General features: G+C 40.7%; 1 protein-coding gene across 2 annotated transcripts; it reads right to left on the bottom strand.

Annotated features, from left to right (window-relative positions):
- Positions 1-5,165: 5,165 nt before the first annotated feature.
- Positions 5,166-18,359, bottom strand: l3mbtl1b (L3MBTL histone methyl-lysine binding protein 1b). Of its 2 annotated transcripts, none has more exons than XM_015005914.2 (22): positions 18,008-18,359; positions 16,282-16,416; positions 15,040-15,235; positions 14,726-14,894; positions 14,491-14,620; positions 14,335-14,386; positions 12,569-12,663; positions 12,352-12,456; positions 12,132-12,267; positions 11,948-12,039; positions 11,700-11,851; positions 11,417-11,493; positions 11,049-11,134; positions 10,599-10,709; positions 10,408-10,522; positions 10,198-10,297; positions 9,551-9,745; positions 9,191-9,292; positions 9,024-9,088; positions 8,772-8,944; positions 7,830-7,892; positions 5,166-6,519 (listed from the first exon to the last, which is right to left on the bottom strand). In XM_015005914.2, the coding sequence occupies exons 2-22, from the start codon at positions 16,390-16,392 to the stop codon at positions 6,391-6,393; spliced, it is 2,454 nt and encodes an 817-aa protein (XP_014861400.2). In that variant the 5' UTR covers positions 16,393-16,416; positions 18,008-18,359; the 3' UTR covers positions 5,166-6,390. The 2 variants fall into 2 exon arrangements, with proteins under 2 accessions (XP_014861400.2, XP_014861401.2); XM_015005915.2 differs by lacking the exon at positions 18,008-18,359 and adding an exon at positions 17,306-17,746.
- Positions 18,360-18,695: the final 336 nt, after the last annotated feature.

Here is an 18,695-nt window from a genome sequence, read left to right on the forward strand (position 1 = left end):
ACAAGAAACATGTTTTTAAGGTAGTTGAGAAACTACAAAACCAAACATAAAAAAAAAAACATTTTAACTAAAGTATTAATCTACTCTTAACGCTCTAGCATCAGTCCGATACTGATACCTCCTCGGTATCGATATTTTGGATCGATCCGCCCACCTTTAGCATCTGTGAATGAGCGCCTGGCGGCTGCAGGGAGACAGTTTACTCTGCATTGCACACAACAGGAAATAGCTGTTTTAATAAGACATGTGGCCGAGTTAATGAGATGCCAACCTCTCTGCAGTTCCTCCCTGTGGAGCAACACAGCCTCCTCAGCCCGAACCCGGACTTCTCTTGTTATTGGACCACTCCATCAGCGCTTGTGATTTCACTTCACGATCTCACTGCGGTCATAAGAAGCAGCTCCGTGGAAGTCCTCTGAACTGAACTCATAATTTAATTTGCCCCCGAGGGAGATTGGACTCAGAGGGCGGACTGAGACCGGTCGTATTTCAAGTTAGGAGAAGTGTTTTTACGCATAAATCTTTTGCGTTCATCTGCGCTGTTGCTCAATAAAATAAGCCGTTTAATGTGTTGAGGCGGTGTGCATGCAGTGAGTGGGTACTTGCCTTGTTTTGGATGTAAATCTGTAGCAGAAACCGGCTCCTCGGCATTATCAGAATACATAATCCCGAGTTTCGTTATTCCTCCCACTCCTCCACTTTTGATCCGCGGCTAATCCACTCTTTCTCCCATTTCCTCCTGAGATCGGGACGTTTTTGTTTTAGGTGGGTTTTTTGTTTTTAAACCCTCCTCTCTGCACAGTGTGAGTCAGTGCAATGCGCAACAGCGGAGCCTGAAATGTAGCTTTTATAGTAAATAAGAGAAAAAAGTGGTGCAGCGCTGCTCTGCCTCTGTCTACGCGCTGTCCGCCTGTGCGTCTCTGCAGCCTGCTTGCTCCTCTGTGTGTGTGTGTGTGTGTGGAGAGGAGGGGTCGTGGGAATCTGAGGCTGGTCCAGGCCAGTCCCACGGTGAGCCCACCGTGGGACTATTTATCCTCACCCATCAGCAGTCAGTCGTGTTTTCTGTAGAAGTTACAGAAAGTGCAGCCCTCCTTTTCCGTCCAAGCAAAGAAAATGACGCCACTTTACTACAAATTATCATTCATGTACATCTTTGCTGGCTGAAAATGCATGCAGTCCTAGATTTGAGGGAGGATTTTCTTATGAATTTAGCCACCATTCAATGCCAAGCAAAACATCAAATGCCTCTTATTTATAGTAGTCCGGAAGTTATCACACCTCTTGAATTTTCCAGAATTTGTCGACTACAAGTTTAACTTTTTTTTATTAGTAATTTTTGTGACATAAAGGTTGAAATGTTCGCCTGTTGTTTTTTCAGTCAGATTGTTGCTACGTGCCCACCCAGGAGTGACTTAATGAAATCTGCTGGGTTTCCAGATGGAAAACTTTATAACTTATCTGAAAAATAATCTGCACTGCTTGATAACTCAGTTTGAAATTGACTTGACTTGAAATCTGTCTTGGATTGAGTTGACTTTTTTTTGGTAAAGTGACATTTCTTTAGTGCTGAATTTAATTTATTTGGAAAAAGCTTTAATTTTTGTCAGATTAAATGCAGGGCTACCATTCCTGACACCGATATTGATAGCAATATTTTTTTTTATTATTTAAGTTTGACAAACTTTTGACCTATAGGTGTTTTTTCTTTTTATAATTATATTAAATTATTTTGTTCAAACCTATGACAGAATATCAAAAAGTTATTAAAATACTTTAATAACTTGCTAACATGGCAAACAGTATCAATAGAAAAAAAGAGCAAATCAAAACAAAATCTTTTTTGAGGTGCAGAAGCTAATATACAAAAGTAAAATTTAAAAAGTGAATCTGAATCTAAAGTACTGATCCAATACTTGAGATTTTGACTCATTCCACTCTCCTTTACTATCAAGGAAAGTTTCCAAGTCTTGTCAGATTTTTACATGCATTTATGTTTTTATTTTGCGTTGGTTTATTGCAGCTTTGGCTGAATGTTTCTGGTCGTGACCCTCTGCCCTGGTCTCCAGTCATGTGGACTCTGTTTTCTTCCAGTATTACCCTCTATTTATCTTAATTTCCCATCATCTCTGGTGTGTTCAGGATGAGAGACCGTGTTGGTGATAAAACAGTTCATCTGTCCAGAGGGCCTCATCTCCACTGTTCAGGACTTCTTTCTTCTTGCCACTCTTCTGGAAAGGGCCATATTTTTGCTGATTCCCTGATTGTTGCTTGTCTTGTCCAGCCTCATGATGTATAGGTGTGTCTCCCCGTCTTCCTCAGATGATAGATTGAACCTTGCCTCATTAGATATTTCATGATATAACCCTGCTTTAACCTTTGTTTTTAACCTGTCTGCTGATGATTGTCTAATGAACCTCTGAAGTCGCCACAGAGCAGCCGGATTTATGCAGAGATCAACACTAATGATATTCATTGAAGGTCGTGGCTTTAAACATCTTAAAATATGGAAAAGGTGAAAACTGTACGAACGCTTCTACAAGCAAAGAATCTCAAAGTTTGTAAGCTGAAGCAGAACTGTGGAGGTTGTGTGGTTCACATGAACTGAATTTAGTTTTATTTGGTTTACCTCAAATTTGGGCCACATGTTGATCCCCCCGCCGCCGCCGCCTCCCCCTCGTGTCTCGGTTTGTCATGTGTCACAGGACCAGATGTTACGCCAGCAAATGCAACACAGGGCAACTTTGTTTGTGAACGTCATGCAGAAAGGTAGTTTAATGAGTTTCATTTCAGCCCATGTGGGCCGGATGTAGCCCACACAGGAATATTGGTGGTTTCAGGTTGATTTGTGCATGTGGGCGACACACGCAGCAGGTCTGGGTTTAAGTTCAGTGTAAACCAGAGCAGAAGCACGCATTTATAGAAAATTTAGGCCACATTTATGACTCTTTCATTCGTGTTACAGGACTTTATATTAACTGATTTAAGTTTGAGCCTCCTTCAAAACACCAAGAAGTCTTATTTTACATTTTATAAAATTTATGCAATGCAACAAATGATCCCATGAGTTTTTGTTAAAACACATTTATGAGTAAAAAAAAAAAATAAAAATGAGGGAATATTACATTTACTCAAAGTGCAGTTAGATGAACACGTTACTGCTAACTCAAAATTGTTTAAAAATTAACTATACTACTTTCTTTTGAAGGACAGGAAGTAAGCTTATGCACTCTCCACACTTACCAACGGTAAAGATGTGAAGAAGGCTTCAAATGAATATTTCATTTCTGCGCCATATTCCCACCATGAAAACTTAAAAAAAAAAAAATCTGAATCTTTCAATTGAAAACATGTTGTAAGGGAAAAATCCCGGGTTTATTTATTTATAAAATCATCAGTGACAGTTACTGGCGCCCACAACGATGCAACAGAATAATGTTTGTAATTACAAAGTCGATGTGAATGTCTAAGAAGTGTTGAACGTGATGCGACACGTTTCTCTCTGCTCCGCTCTTCAAGATGGATTGCAGAAAGGCAGATGTGTGTTTGTCTTCATAACTCGGTTCTCACTAGGACTGCATGATGCACGAAGACGTGTAATTTAAATACTTCTGCTAATTATTGTATTAATTATGGTCAGCACACATCACAACGCCCCCCTCCATTTCATGCAAACTCTTGCGTACCGTTGGCATGCAGAGGGAAACGCATTGCCTTTGAAATGTGATACGCCACCAATTACTGCAACCAGTGTAGTAGCAATATTGCAAAACTAATATTGCAATGACAATTATAATTTCATTCAATATATTGTGCAGCTTAGCTAAACTTGTCCACATCTACAGTCTGAGCAATAATTACGTTTGTGACTAATGAGGCTGGATGAGAGTCGGCGCTTGTGTTGCCACCGCCGAGTTTCTGACCAATGTATTACAAAAATAACTCACTTTTAAATCACTGCACTTGTTTACTAAGCGTTGCTAAGTACAATATTTATACTCCATTTACATAAACGCTGACTGCTTTGGAGACATGCCACTAAAAAAAAACTTTTCTGACTAAGATTGAGTCAAACACTCCAGATTGGTTTGACTTGAGACAAAGGATGAATATATAACAAAAACACCTCAGGGCCACTGGTTAGCACGGTGGAGGTTGTCTAATGCGGTGGGTCTGTTTCTCAGCTTGTTGAAGTACCGCAACATTTTGGAAAAAAAAAAACTTTGATGGCTTCAGCTAAAATGTAGGATTATTATCAAGTCCAAATGTATCTTCTTCCATGGACATCCCCATCCCGATTTAAATACTTTAAGAAAACTTATGTTGGGAGAACAGAGAGAGCGCAAGAAAGAATCCAAAGACTTTGGATTCTCTAGAGCAGGAGTGTCTAAAGAGTGGCTCAGGGGGCCATTTGTGGCCCTTGAAATGGTTTAGTTCAACCCCTGACCACAAGTCAAGAATGTTAAAGAATTTGGCCATCAAAATAGAAAACAATTTTTGCCCCCAGAAATTTGGAAATCCTGTTTTTCTTTTAAAAAAGTCAACAGCCTTTTGTATGTTTTGGACCTTCAATGATTTACAGATTTCCTAAAAGTTTTTATTGTTGAGACTGAAAAGAAAATAAATCCCAATAAACTAATGTTTACATTTTTTCATTTAATGAACTTTATGGCCTGCCAGTAATTACAGTTTTCTGGTTTTTGCCCTTGGAGCAAAAGGTTTGGACACCACTGCTGTAGAGAAAAGAAAGATCAAATTTACTATCTAATATACTAATATTTAACACTAATATCACCTCCTAACAGGGGGCAGTATTAGTATAGCCAACAAAGGTGCCCATAATTGTTCCAACGGTGATTTTGTTAGAACCAATCATTTAATCCTATGGGATTTTTCCCCCCACACCACTGAATAAATATATAAGAGGTGCAGAAGTTACTTCACCACTTCCACATTCATACAAACACACAAAAAGCTAAAAACTAGAAGATAGTTTGACTTTCACTGAAGTCATAAATCAGATTGTCGTCTGACGAAGCGTTCAGAACGCTGTGGTTGATCAGCCAAACATGGCCGACGCGTAAACAACAGGGAGACGCGGAGCGCAGCTTCAGATGATCGGTGAGTTTGTGTGGCGACACGGCGGGGGTTAAAATGAGGACAGCAGACAGTGTGCATCTCATTTATTGTCTCCCATTCACACGTTCCGTCAGAGGAGGCAGAGCAGCGTACCATTATCCCATAATTTACAAAACATAAATAAAAGCTGTTTGCATGAACCGTTACTGATGTACACATCCAACCTGCCGTGGCGTATTTACAAAGGCCCCTCCCCCTTACCATTAAATTGCTTGTTTTGTCAGTTCACGGTCTTCATGTCCTTCTTGCCTGTACAGACAGATCATGAGTCTTTGCATAACAAAGCAGGACTAAACTCTGGTAGAAGAAAAGAGAGAGGCTTCTTCTTTTAGCTCTACTTACAAAGTCAGAGCTTTTTCGAACCAGGAACAAAAAGGTGGATACCAGAACAACTTTAAGTTGTTTAACATTCATATTTGTGTGTTTTCTACAAAAAAACAACAAACAAAAACAGCTGGTTCAGCATCTACAGAGACGGGACAGGTTCCTTGATTTACCGAGCCGGCCGTCGCAGCTCGGCCCAAAACGATCTGCAGACCAGAAACGCAACATACACAGAACAGTGGGAACTTGCATCTCCATTCCTCAAACACACTTAATCATCTCTGCACACAAACAAGGACGCCGTTTCAAGCATTCTTATTGAATCGAACCTCCTGCCAACTCCAAATGACCAAAACACCGATGCTCTTTGAGCCTGCTGAGCAGTCATCTCTCTCTAATTTATAGGAGAAACGCTGAAGTGCCTCTGCTCCTCTGGGTTTCACATTTTAAAAAAAATCTTCTCGCCGTTTTCCGATTGTATTTTGCAGCTTCTCAAAGCGAAACAAACAAAAAATTTATAATAATAATAATAATAATAATAATAATAATACTTGTTCTACCAGCTCGGAGCCGCAGCACCTTTTCTTTACAAACAAGAAATCCAACAACTGGGACAATAAATCCAATCTGTAAACTGTACAATGTTAAGAAGCCTTAAAGGCGCCTGCATGTTTTCAAGATTCTGTAAACAAAACAACTCGGGTTAGTAAATCTTCATGGTGTCTTAAAATGCTCTCCAAAGCTGGCCGTCGTAGAGGAAGAGACGCTACACCTTCCAGACAAAGGCTTTCTCCTCTCTCCTCTCTCGTAGCTGCACCACTGCAGAGAAACTAATTGGCCTTGTTCTAGTTGATTTTTTTCTCTTCTTTTTTTCTCTGAGACTTGAGTCGAGACCTGCGTGGAGGGAGAGACTCCCCCTGACGTCGGGTCTCACTCTTCGTCGGCGTTCTTCAGCATGAGGATGGAGTTGTAGATCTTCAGAGCCGGTCCCAGCTTGATGGACAGGATCTTAACGATGTCTGCCTGGGTGAGAAGCAGGAAGGCCTCGCCATCTATTTGCTAGAAAGAGAACAAAAAAATAACTTTTTTTCCCCCCCAACTTCAGTAATTGAGTATTTTAAATCAGCTCGAATGAATGCTTGTGGTCAGATAATAAAAACCTGCATTTGCAAATATTGATGTGGACAAGAATGTAAACCTTAAAGGGGACATATTGTGAAAATAAGTCACATTTTGCACATTTTTATACTAACATTTGGTAATAAGTTATTGTTTTTTGTGGGTGTCTGGAAAAAAAAACTGTTTGAAAAAAAAAAAAAAAACTCAGATTGTGCGGTCAGTCCAGCATCAACAGATGAGACCAATATGTAACTTTCTGGCCTACATCCTAAATAATGTATGTTCAATCCCACCACTGTGAACATGGTGGTGGCAGCATCAGGCTGGGGGAAGGTTCTTCCTTCCAAAAAGGAAAGCTGGTCAGAGTTAATGGGATGATGGATGGCAGTGTTTAGGAGGACACTGAGCCTAAACAGGCTGGCAGAGCACCTGGGTTATATGGACAGGTCAAAGGTCAGACCTAAGCTGGAGCTGTTTTGTAAAGAATGAGCAGAAATATCAGTCTCCAGATTTCCAGTGCTGCAGTGAAAGGTGGAAATGATTGAGTCCAGCTGGCTAAATACAAAGGCTAGCCAAAAATAAATATATTTTAATTATTTGTACCTTTTCTTCGTTTTGCATTTACGTGCTGCTTTGTGTTGATACACCACATAAACTCCCAAAACAATAAAGTTTGGGTCTGTGGTGTGACAAAATATGAAGAAGACAAAGCGGTCGCTGATTAATACAAAAGTATAAAGTTCATCTTATTAGCAACTGATATTTAGTTAAATGTTTTTAATTATAGTTGAAATGCTTGAAACTGCATAAATTAGCAACAGCATGCAAACTAACAAAGAACCCCAAACACCAGAAGACACATCTTTGCCAGTAATAATTAAATATTAAACAAACTGAGTCAACACAATAAATTATTGCTGCAGAGTTGCTGTATTAGAGTTCTTGTCCCAATCTGCTTCATAAAATAGGAACCTGGAAGCCACTTCCTTTTTGTGTGAGCAGAAAAACAGAAGCCCTCACACTGGACTGAATTAATTTAATTATCCTTATTTAAGTGTTGTTTATTTAAATCAACAGTAACGGTTTAGTCAGTTCAATTTTGAAGAGTGCAGAAAGAATGATCACGTCTACATTTCATTTTACTTCATTAAGCTGCTTGACTTTAAAAAAATCAAACATATTGATTGGTATCAGTGGTGACCAGGTGTTAGTTGAATCTCTAATCGTAGGAAACAAAGGGGATTACTCACCTCTGTTTTAAAAGTAGCAGCATGCTCTTTACATCCTGGGAGTCCTTTGACAAAACCGGCCACCTAGTGGACAAAGAAACCAAGACAACAATCATCTTGACTGCGACTCGTTCTGTAAAAATACATCGATCACAATTCTGATCTCCAAGCTCTGCTTTTTACAAAGCTTGACATTCTGACTCTAGCTGATTCTGGTTATATTTCTCTTTAAGAAATATGATATAAGACGACAGAAGAAGAGCATTCACAATAGATTCCTTGCTGCCATGAGCTGTCATCAATTATTTATCCTAAGTGTAAGGGCAGCATCACGCAGCATGTGTGAGAGAGCAGTAGCTGTGAAACAGGATTTTTAATGAAAAGGACAAACAAAGTTGACATTTTAAACTGGATTTATTTGCAATTAGCCTGATTAGCAAGGCTTGGATTATAAAACAGCACTCTGGGCGAGTCCTGGAACCATTAGATGTCGTCAGCATACAAAAACGTTCTGCAGAGTCCTGCTAATTACTTGATTCAGAGACACATCTAAAAGTTGAAGGACATCAGCCCAGAGAATTTAGAAGCTCATTTTGACTTTGAGATGCTGAAAAAGCTGCTAACGCTTTCAAATCCAATAAGGAACAGAGGATAAAAGCTCTAAAAAAATAAAATTAGGCAACAATGTGGCCTTCCAGTTATATAAAACTACTGTATAAAAGCTGATACATCCTGGGATGTTTTAAATTTCTTCTTGCATCTCAGCTATCTTTAGTTATTACAGATAAAAAAAACACCTCAGCTGGTAGCCTGCCAGGCAGAGAAGATGATCAGAAAAGCTCTTTCTTGAGGATCCATTCACTGTTGCCGTTCATCCGAACAACCAGTTGTGTTCATGTTGGATCGGTGAATGAGGAGCATGTCTGTTTTTAATGTGTTAAACAGTGTGCAGGCATGTCTGACCTCCTCAGCGCTCCAAGTGGCCACTCTCTTGGCAGTCAGCCCCAGGACCTCGGGCAGCAGCTGGCAGTGTTTGTCCCAGCAAAGAGCCACTCTGTGCGGGGGGGAGGCGGAGATGCCGGGGGGGAACACTGACTCGTGTAGTGCTTGCTGGAGTGAGATGGTTTCTGGGGACGCTGCAGACGGAGAACAGAGCAGCAGTCAGTGGGATGCGGCATTGAGGTGCGTGCTTTATTGTAAAGCTCCCCCACTTACATTTCCCATCACTAATCTCATCCTTGACATAGTGCATTTTTAGATACTTGGGCAGTGGAGCCATTCTGAAAAAAAAAACAAACAAACAAAAAAAACAAAACACACACACAAAAGTTTAGATGATAGTTTTGGCCGGAAAGCTTTGGCTCAGCGCTGATGAGTCCCACCTTTTAGGCCTCGTTCCATTGTGGCTTTGCTCGTTGGCTCCACCTACTGGCTCTGGCTGGTTGTTGCATTCTGAATGCTCTGCTTCCACAGGCGCTGGTTTCCTAGCAACAGACACTACAGTTCAGATACAAATCCTTTCAAATATTCATATAATACTATAAATACATAATTGAAAACACAATATGAGTGTACATGTGAACAAGCAAAAAAAAAAGAAAATGTATTTATTTTGAAACACTTTCTAGAAGTAAATTTAAATCCATTCAAGCCTCCAACCTCTTACCACCACTGTGATTTTTGGTGAGTTTTTCAGTGAACTGCTTTTGTTTCTTGTTAAAACATTGTTTTCAGGAGCAGACCTGCTCTGGGGATCCAGTGGCGGCTCGCTCTGTGCCGGCGCCGATGTGGTCTGGGCTGGATTGTTCGGGTGCGCGTCGGGGCGCCGCCCCCGTGCCGGAGGCCCGCTGAGGACGAGAGGTCGCTCTCCACCGAGACGATCTGGCAACAAGCCCTCCTTGTTCAGGTTCATCTCAGAGTAAGGGCAGCTCACCTGGCTGCACACAGGAGGAAGAGCTAAACATTTTATACGGGCAGAAAACAGCCTTTTGGATGTATTTCGCATTTCTGGCGACAAGCATCCTGCAACAAATAGGAGGTGGAGGCCGCCATTATCACTTTGATTCTCACAAACACAGAGAGCAGCAACACATTTAGATCGCGAGCCACCCACACAAATATTATTGACATCTGAGAACAAAGTCTCCTGTCCTCTTTTTACACCATTACTAAATACGATAAAAGCAGGAGGGTATTTTTCGGGTTTTCAGGAGAGCGGAAGTTCAGTTTAACGAAACATAGAGCAGTTAAAACAAAGAACATACATGTTCTGCATCAAGGCAGGAGGGAGTGGATAAATTACTGTAAACAGACATGCTTTTCCAAAGCCAAATTTTCATACTTTTGCAGACTGGCTAGAAGAAGCTGAACCTAAACATGAGCAACTAACGTGTAGTGCGTCCCGTAGCGAGGCCCCCTTATGTGTCCAACCCCGTTGCATCCTGGGGTGGGACAGCCTTGTCCCGGGGCAGGCAATGAATCACTTGTGCCTGAAATAAACAAACACAAGGCAGCATTAAAGCAATGCTGTGGGGATTTCTGCAAACTCATTTATTGAAGTTTAACATGAATAGGCAGGCTGAGTTAAAGCATGTCTTACTGTTGGGGTGCTGTAACGGGTGTCCGGTTTTCTGACACCATCCGACTGGGTGCAGATCTGGGCAATCTGTCTCAACCCAGTAGTCGTAATCCATATTCCAGCCATCGAAGTGGACCTACATGAGAGGTATATGAATTGCGTAAGAAAAGTAAAGAGGGAGTTTGGGAAACTCCTCTGGAGACGCGTCACACCTTCAGTCGGTGGTCCTCTGTGTTCACTATGGTAGCTACACGGATGAGCATGGGGTTCCTCTTATCAACGGCTTCAACTTTCATCCCAACCTGGAAGCCATGAGGAGGTCGCTGCAAAGATAAAATGGGTTCAAAACCAAAAAAAATAAAGAACAAAATAGAGACAATTGGACATTTTCTGGACATTAGTCTGTTTGTTTTCAACTCAAGACATAAAGATTATTTTAGCGGCACAAGAAAACTGTTGCAGCAGAAACCACAATATGCATCCTCAGCAGAGCGTAATAAAAATGCAACAGTGACCATAAGTTAAATCCTTATTGCTGTTTTGCGTTTGCAGAGACCCGATATGAAACTACACAAATATTTTAGGGAGGCAGCATTGCCTCTTTGGTCTAAGAGACAAAACAAAGATACAGTAAATGTGAGTGAACCAGTTTATAATTGTACCGGTTTGAAAGCTCTTGCAGGAGCAGGTTGTGCTCCTGCTTCCTCCATGTACTTTTCCCATGAGAAATTCTTGGGATCTTTATGTTCTAAGAAGAAGAAACTTTGAATTAATGGTGGAACTTCTCACTTTTAATACCTTGTTAAAAAAAACACAGACACACACACACACACACACACACACACACACACACACACACCTTACAGAACACCAAAGATTACAAATTATTTACACAGTGCATTTCTGAAGGAGCAACATGCACAATTCAATTCAGTTAGAGACTATCATTTTGTTGCCATTTATTTGTGATAACAGTGAGATACTAGTAATGCTTGTTGTATAAAAACAGGCTTAGCCAGCAGCGTCTTACCAGGTGGAGTTATTAGAGTCAACTGAGCTTCTTCACAGAAACCAACAGGATGTATGTACGGACTGCTGGCATCACACCTTACATAAAACAACATAAACATAGTAAAAACATAAATATGATTTTACAAACAGATATTTAAAAACAAAAAGATTTTGGTGTTTAAAAACCACATGTGCATGTTTATTCACATAATCCCACATCAGAGGTATAGAATAGTGGCAGGGATACAGGAAGCATCAGCGTGCAGAGAGAGGGAAATAACCCTGGGTAATAAACTTCCTACCAATAATCATGTGTGTCATCCAGGCTGTCAAAATGAATCAGAAGGCGGTTGTCGACAACGGCAGCGATTGTTGCTACACAGATCTGTGAGGGGTTCTTCCTGTCGGCTGCCTCCAGTTTCATCCCAGCTCTAAATCCAGATGGGGTCACGGACTACAACCAGAACAGCGACGACGAGGATGAAATGAGTTGCAACGCAGTCAGGGTGGATCAGATTATTTAGTGGTGCATCGTTTGTGTAGGACTCACTGTGTTGAGGCTCTTAAAAAGATGCTTTGGAGCCAGTTGGCCTCTGCAGTTTTTCACATACATACTCCAGTTAAACTCTCCTTCTTTACAGCCTGCAGTGAAGTAAACAAATTCATACAGATGATTTTTAGAAAACATTACTTCCAATTTCATGTAAAAAATGAATAAACATGTCTGGGATTACCTTTAGGCAGTAATAACTTGTGCCCGTTCTTCTCACACCACCCGGCTGGCTTCAGATCCCACGAGTCGGCATTGGCCCAGAAGTCGTAGCATTCAGGGTAACCATCGAAGTGGAGTCTGACTCTGTAACCTTGGATCTGTAAGACAACGTGAAAACAGTCTGTGAGGATGAAATTTCTGATTTCTGAAAAAGAAAGACAAGACATTATCAGTGTTCTGACCTCTGCAACAGTGAGCACGCAAAAGAGAGAGGGGTGAGATGGATCAAGCCCTTCGAGCTTCATTCCAACCTTAAAACTGTTCCTGCTTTGAGGAAACGATTGGTGCTGCAAGGCAAATACACAACGCCATTAGATTGGATAAATAAGACACCACATTAAAACAAAAAAAATAAATAAATAAAAATAAAGTGATAGTAAAATTACAGTTTGTACGTACCTCTTTGAAAAGTTTCACAGGTGCAGCAATGGTTCGCCCCTCCTCCAGGTAAGCAGGCCAGCTCCACGCCCGCTTCTTATTGGGCGTGGCAGGCACTGACGTTAAAACAAACACAAATATGACATGTAACAGATGTTTGACTGGGTTCCTAAACATTTGTCATGCCAAAAGTGGCTCAAGTATGGAGAGTTCCCAGTCTGTTTTAGCACATTATAAAAGTTTAAAACGGAAAATTTGATGATGAATTACAGAATTTAGAAATAAAAAAATATATATAACCTTAAAAAAACACACATGGATGAATGTATGAAAATTTATAAAGAAACATATTTTCTTTTTTTCCATACGTGTTCATGGATGGATAAAAATGATAGAAAAGATGTCAAATGTTGGTCTCATTTCGCCCTTTAGAGTTACTAAGATTACAAACAAGTGTAAATCTGCCTAAAATCTCATTATTCTCATTGGCTTTTAGTATTTTTTCAAGGTTAAGTTTCAGTTATTTTTAGAGGTGTGCCGATCATAATCGGCCGATTTCCATGAAAAAGTGTATGATCGGTGATCGCTGATCATTGGCTCTTGTTGCCGATCACACGAACCGATCACCTGCATCTCATTTCCCAGCCTGCCTGTGCAGCTGGTCTCCTCTTTCCTTCACTCTGCGCAAACACGCAGCAACAAATCCTAAGCGATGTGTAACTATATCGCACTGAGTGAATGGGGAAGTTTGCATGTTGCGGTGGAAAATTGAAGCACGTGGGGTGAAGCAGGTCAAAATGCATCAACACGACGAATCTAATATGACATAAAAACAATGCCATACTTGACGGAGTTTGGCTACATCAAGGCTCACTCCAGTAAAAAAGACCTATGGAGGATCAGACAGCAGGTAAAGCAGCGCACAGCTACAAACACTCACCCGGATTAGCATGACGGTCAGAAAGCTAAACAAATAACCCGCAAAATTATTTAAGTCTTCGAGCTGCGATGTGAGACGCTGGTTCTGCTCTCGCTGTTGAACCGCTGCTACGCTACAGGTAGTTAATATTTGACAGACGGAGCTTCGCTTCTGCTCCACCTGGTAGTGACTCTCACACCGAACCTGCTAAAAGCTGCAGCATCTAACCTAAAAAAATAAATTTTACATATGTATTAAAACTGTCGCTGTCCTAACATGAGACAGATAATCTCTGAAAAAATAATCGATCTCCTCCCTGTTCTGCATAATTATTCAGCTCAGTCAGAAACAGCCAATCAGAGCTAGCAGTAATCAGCTAGCCACCATGCTAACAGGAAGTTTTCATTCTGTAACTCTGGATTGTTTATTGTAATGAATGTTAAGTTTTATACTTGAATATTTTGGCAATGTTGAGAGGTTTTATTTTGACTCTTTGCATTATTTAGCTTCTTCAGAGCCTTCATATGTTATCAGTCTGTTAAAGATAGTGTTATCAATAGCAGTACAATTTACACAATTTCTGTTTAGTTTTTTTCTTGGAAAATGTTATTAAAAACAAGTTTTTGTCTAAATTAAGGTGAATTCATGGTTCCTTTTTCCACATAATGTAACCGGTAGTGCTTATGATTAAAAAAATAATAATTATGTGATCGGTATCGGTGATCGGCCCTCATGGGTGATCAGAATCGGAATCGGCAGGAAAAAACCTGATCGGCACATCTCTAGTTATTATTGTTACTCTCATTTATTTGTGTAACTTAATTTATTTCTTCACCTTTACTTCCTTATTATCAACAGTATAACCTACCAAGTTTGGCCATTTTGGCTCCCCTCCTGCCTTTGGTAGACTTAGCCTTTTCCTATCAGAACAAAAAGTGAAACAACTTGGTAACAACTTCTATAAAAACACAGATAAACAATAATTGACGAAATTTCAAGGTGATGTTCATGGTGTTGTCCTCACCTCTGGTTCTTCTTGATTGTCCTCCTCTTCATCACCAGAATCCATGTAGATCTTCCTCTTTTTCCGAACACGTTTCCCCAGTCGCTCACCCTCCACTGCCTGACTGTCACGGGCTTCTGCTGGAGAAGATCTGCAAAAAAAATAAATAAATAAAATAAAATAAAAAATAAGAAGGCTCACATCAAACTATTCCAGAAGGCAGCAGTGAGAAAATATTGCATATATTTATTTTTACCTGCCGCTTGAAGGCTGAACACAAGAGCTACAGTATTTTCCCTCTATAAGGGCGTTCCTGGAAACGGGTCCACCACAGGACCGACACCTTAACAGCTCCCCGTTTGGACCTGGATCCGTACCAGAAGCAGCTTTAACCCTAGGGCCAACCTCCATGCCAGGGTCCCCCTCTGAAAACAAGAGCACAGCCCCAGAAGCTCAACACACATGCAATATAAGAGGGTCTAAACTGAAAGATTTATATTAATGAATAGAAGGAGATTCTAAATAATTCAGATTTTTTACGATGTCAGTGATTAAAACAGAGCGTCGTACCTTTAGCTTGAGATGAGCCCGGTTTGCTCTGATTGACCGGAGCTGTGGCCGTGCTGGCCTGTGACTGGACTTCGGGTGGAGGGGTTGGAGTGTGAGACGGCACTGGGTTCAAGGTCTCACGATTAGCCTCTGCCTCCTGCCCTTTGACCTCTACGTCTGTGACTATCTCAAGGGTCCCAAACTCTGTCATGCGGAACTGAAACAAGGAGGGAAATAAGCAGATCAGGACTTGCACCCACGCTCCAGATTATTTTATCTCCTGTTCAGATCCTGGGACAACCAGATAATTATGTAAAGCAAAATTATTTCTCTACATTTAAACTAACATTTACAGTAAAGCATTCACAACCCTTAAACTTTTGTGCTTTTTGTTAAAACTACAAACTGCTATGTATTTTATTTTTGATATGTGATAAACATACACACAACAGTGAAGTGGAAAGAAAACGATGAATAAACACATATTTAGGGCCCTTTTATTCTAGTAACCCTAAAGAGGATCCAGTGCAACGAGTCGCCTCCGGGCGCCAACTGATTAGAAAATACTGTCGACCTGTGTGTAATTTAATGCCAGTATAAATCCGTTAAATTACATAAACAGCATTCTGAAGATATAAAAACACTGCTAACAGGTCAGGGAGAGAAATGTTGAGACGTTTAAGGTTAATTTATTAAACAATGTCCTAATCTTTGAACATCCCAAGAAAAGACTGCAATAGACTTGGAACTGGGATGGAGGTTCGCCTTCCAACAGGACAACAACTCCACACACACAGCCAAAACCACAGAGTATTACTTTAAAGCATATTTTGTGTTAGAAAGACCCAGTCAAAGCCCAGACATAAATGCAGTAGAGAATCTGTGCTAAGACTTATAATTGCACATTCACAGTTTGTTCTCCATCCAGTCTGACCGTGTTCGTGCAGTTTTACAAGGGAGAAAGAGCAAAGTTTTTGGGTTTTACATGCACAAAGCTGGTAAGAAAATACTCCAAAAAGGCTTGCAGTCGTTACTACAGAAAGGGCATCATAGGTTTTTAGTGCTGAATAGAAAAGCAAGCCACACTTTAAAGATTTTTTCCCCCCTTTCATTCACAATTATCCACTATTTTGTGCTGGTCTACTAAATTAGATACCACTATAATCCATTGACCTTAGTGGTTACAAAATCTGAAAAAGAGGTGCGATTACTTTTGAACGGCACTACATCTGATTAAGAGCAGGAACAAAGAAAAACGTGTACCCTGATATCACTGCCTGGAAGTGTAGCAATACCATCCTTCCAGTCCAGAGCGCCCATCATGTCAAACTCGGCTCCCTGGGAGGGTCCATCACTGGGTGGAGTGTCAGTCATTCCCACTCCTCTGATATGACCTACCTGAAAAGCCATAATATCCACAGAAGAGCAAACACTTGAATCCTATAACTATGAGTAGTCTGTGCATTTATTTAAACTATCGATGTTTTTTTTTTTATTTGCAGTGAGGCGGTCGGTGTTATGTTTTTGTCTTCTCAAATACTAAAACGCAGATTCAACCTGCGCTTGTAAACAGTGATACCCAACATCACCACTAGATGGCGAGTGTGTGCAGGCTTGCAATGGTACACCATGCACTTCTGTTTCAGACAAAACACTCAATAATAATATTGTTTTGCCGGTCAACTAACGGGCAAATACACAAACAAACGACCTCATTAGGATAAACATTTGTTAAGACCATTGACAAACAAGGGAAAATACGTCTCAAGTTTGAGTTAATCACAAAAGTTCGTCTTTTCCTTGTTTTAACGGTATCTCTTAAAAACCAGAGTTTGTCTGGTTGCAAGCAAGCGAAATGGCAATGTGTTCATCGATTTCACAAAGAACACTATTTTCTGCACTGACTGTCCAAACTTAAAAGCGTTTAAAAACGTATGTTATTACGATTAAACGTTTTAGTCCTGACGCATGTTCAACATTGAATTAATGTCATATTTTCTGTTTGCAACGTCGTCACAACCATGTGCAAAGTAAACAACAGTGAGGGTTAATGTGTCCTGTTTGAGTTTGACGTTGCAATTGATGCCTCAGTTTTATACCAGCTATAAATAAAGTGTATGTAAGAGCGCCCATGATTAGCATTCGCCCTATACAAAATGGCGGAGCATAGGAAGAGGCCACCAACATGTTTAAACTATGTTAATTACTCAAGTTGCCCATTTAAACTAATCATGCGAGGTCCCTTCGCGTCAAACAAAAGCAAAGGCTGGCTATGTAATTTCCTGACCGAGTGTTTTCATTGAGTCTGCCCGTTTTTCTTCACTTTCTCCTTGTCACGGAATGTCAGCCCAGGTTGCTACGGTAGCTAGCTGAAGCTAACCGTCAGCTAGCGCCGGTGTTGTGCCGTAGAAAGCACCCCTGCCGTCAAAACAGACCCCAGTTTCAAGACGCATATATGCACCGATAAACCAGGTGGAAGTGACTGGGAAATGTTTTATCACCATGCCATCACTATATTTATCTGATTGTATTTGTGAAAATAAATGCCCTAAAATACGATTCTAAACAGTGGGTGCGTTTGACGGCTGGGGCACTTTTTTCGGCACAACACCGCTCCGTAGAAATGAACGGACGACTGCTAAACAGCTAGCCGTAGCATTGTGACTGGATGCAGCCAGATAAGGACAATCTGTAATAAATAAGTTTCCCGGTTAATAACTACCTAAAAATGCCAATATTTCAAGGAATATCACAAAAGCATAAACAATAAAACTACACTGCTGTTATGAGATTTGACAATGTTGCCTGATTAATTTCTTCAATAGAAACTTAAAAAACGATTTATTCACGCCGTTTTAAATCAAAGTGGAAATAACGCGAACAAACACCAACTACTCAATCTTAGATCGGGTTTTAAATTTTTTGCTCACGTTAACAGAGATAAAAAAGAATTAACGGTCGTATTGTTTAGAAAAATTGTGGAACTCACCTCGTTTCTGTTTAACTCTTATTTAGAGCTGGATAAGACCAATGCGCATGCGCGCAAGATGCGGCTGCCTGACAAGTTTGGGTCTCGGGAAAAGTTCAGCTCGCTATCGGTAGGCCTGCGTTTGCTCGCAGCACGCCCAAAACTCGGTTCGGGACTGATTTAAGGGATACCAGAAGCCTTAGTGGGGCTCGAACTTCCCTGTTGCCCTCGAACAGGCGTTTAAAGTATATCCCTCTCTCCTCCTTTCCCCCACTGTCAGAAGTAGGAGTGAGTGTATCAATGGAGCGCAGACAGGGACTGCAGCGGCTCCATTATAACCGTTGGAGAGCGTTTGGTTCCTGTATGGTGAAAACGTCCGTTTGCATCTCTGTTTTCAACATTCCACCTCCGTTAAACGGCATATTTATATGAGTATGGTCCCCGGCATACGGAAACACGTATCACACCAGCGTGCTAACACACATCAGTCTGACGTGAAGTGATATTTCTTGCCTTAACAGATTGAATACATTGTAACACAAGAATCCAGATTGTTTTTAGCCGAACAGTGTTGCTGGCAGCAGTTTGCGTCACAATAAAACGAAGCCATGGTGTAAAAAAAAAAAAAAACGAGTTTAACCACGCAAATTGTACGAATTAATGCGCAATACGTTTTGTGGTTGTAATTTTTTTATATGTGTTGTCTAAT

The sequence above is a fragment of the Poecilia mexicana genome, unplaced genomic scaffold, assembly GCF_051168715.1.
Source record: "Poecilia mexicana isolate PSO_F unplaced genomic scaffold, ASM5116871v1 scaffold_16, whole genome shotgun sequence".
In the NCBI taxonomy this organism is placed as follows: Eukaryota; Metazoa; Chordata; class Actinopteri; order Cyprinodontiformes; family Poeciliidae; genus Poecilia; species Poecilia mexicana.

Coding starts and splice junctions, on each gene's coding strand:
- l3mbtl1b (XM_015005914.2), bottom strand. CDS start 16,392: ATGACTGACACTCCACCCAGTGATGGACCCTCCCAGGGAGCCGAGTTT. Junction 14,621..14,725: donor GTTCAGCCTTCAAGCGGCAG/GTAAAAATAAAT, acceptor TTTTTTTTGCAG/ATCTTCTCCAGCAGAAGCCC. Junction 12,457..12,568: donor CTGTGAAACTTTTCAAAGAG/GTACGTACAAAC, acceptor TTTGCCTTGCAG/CACCAATCGTTTCCTCAAAG.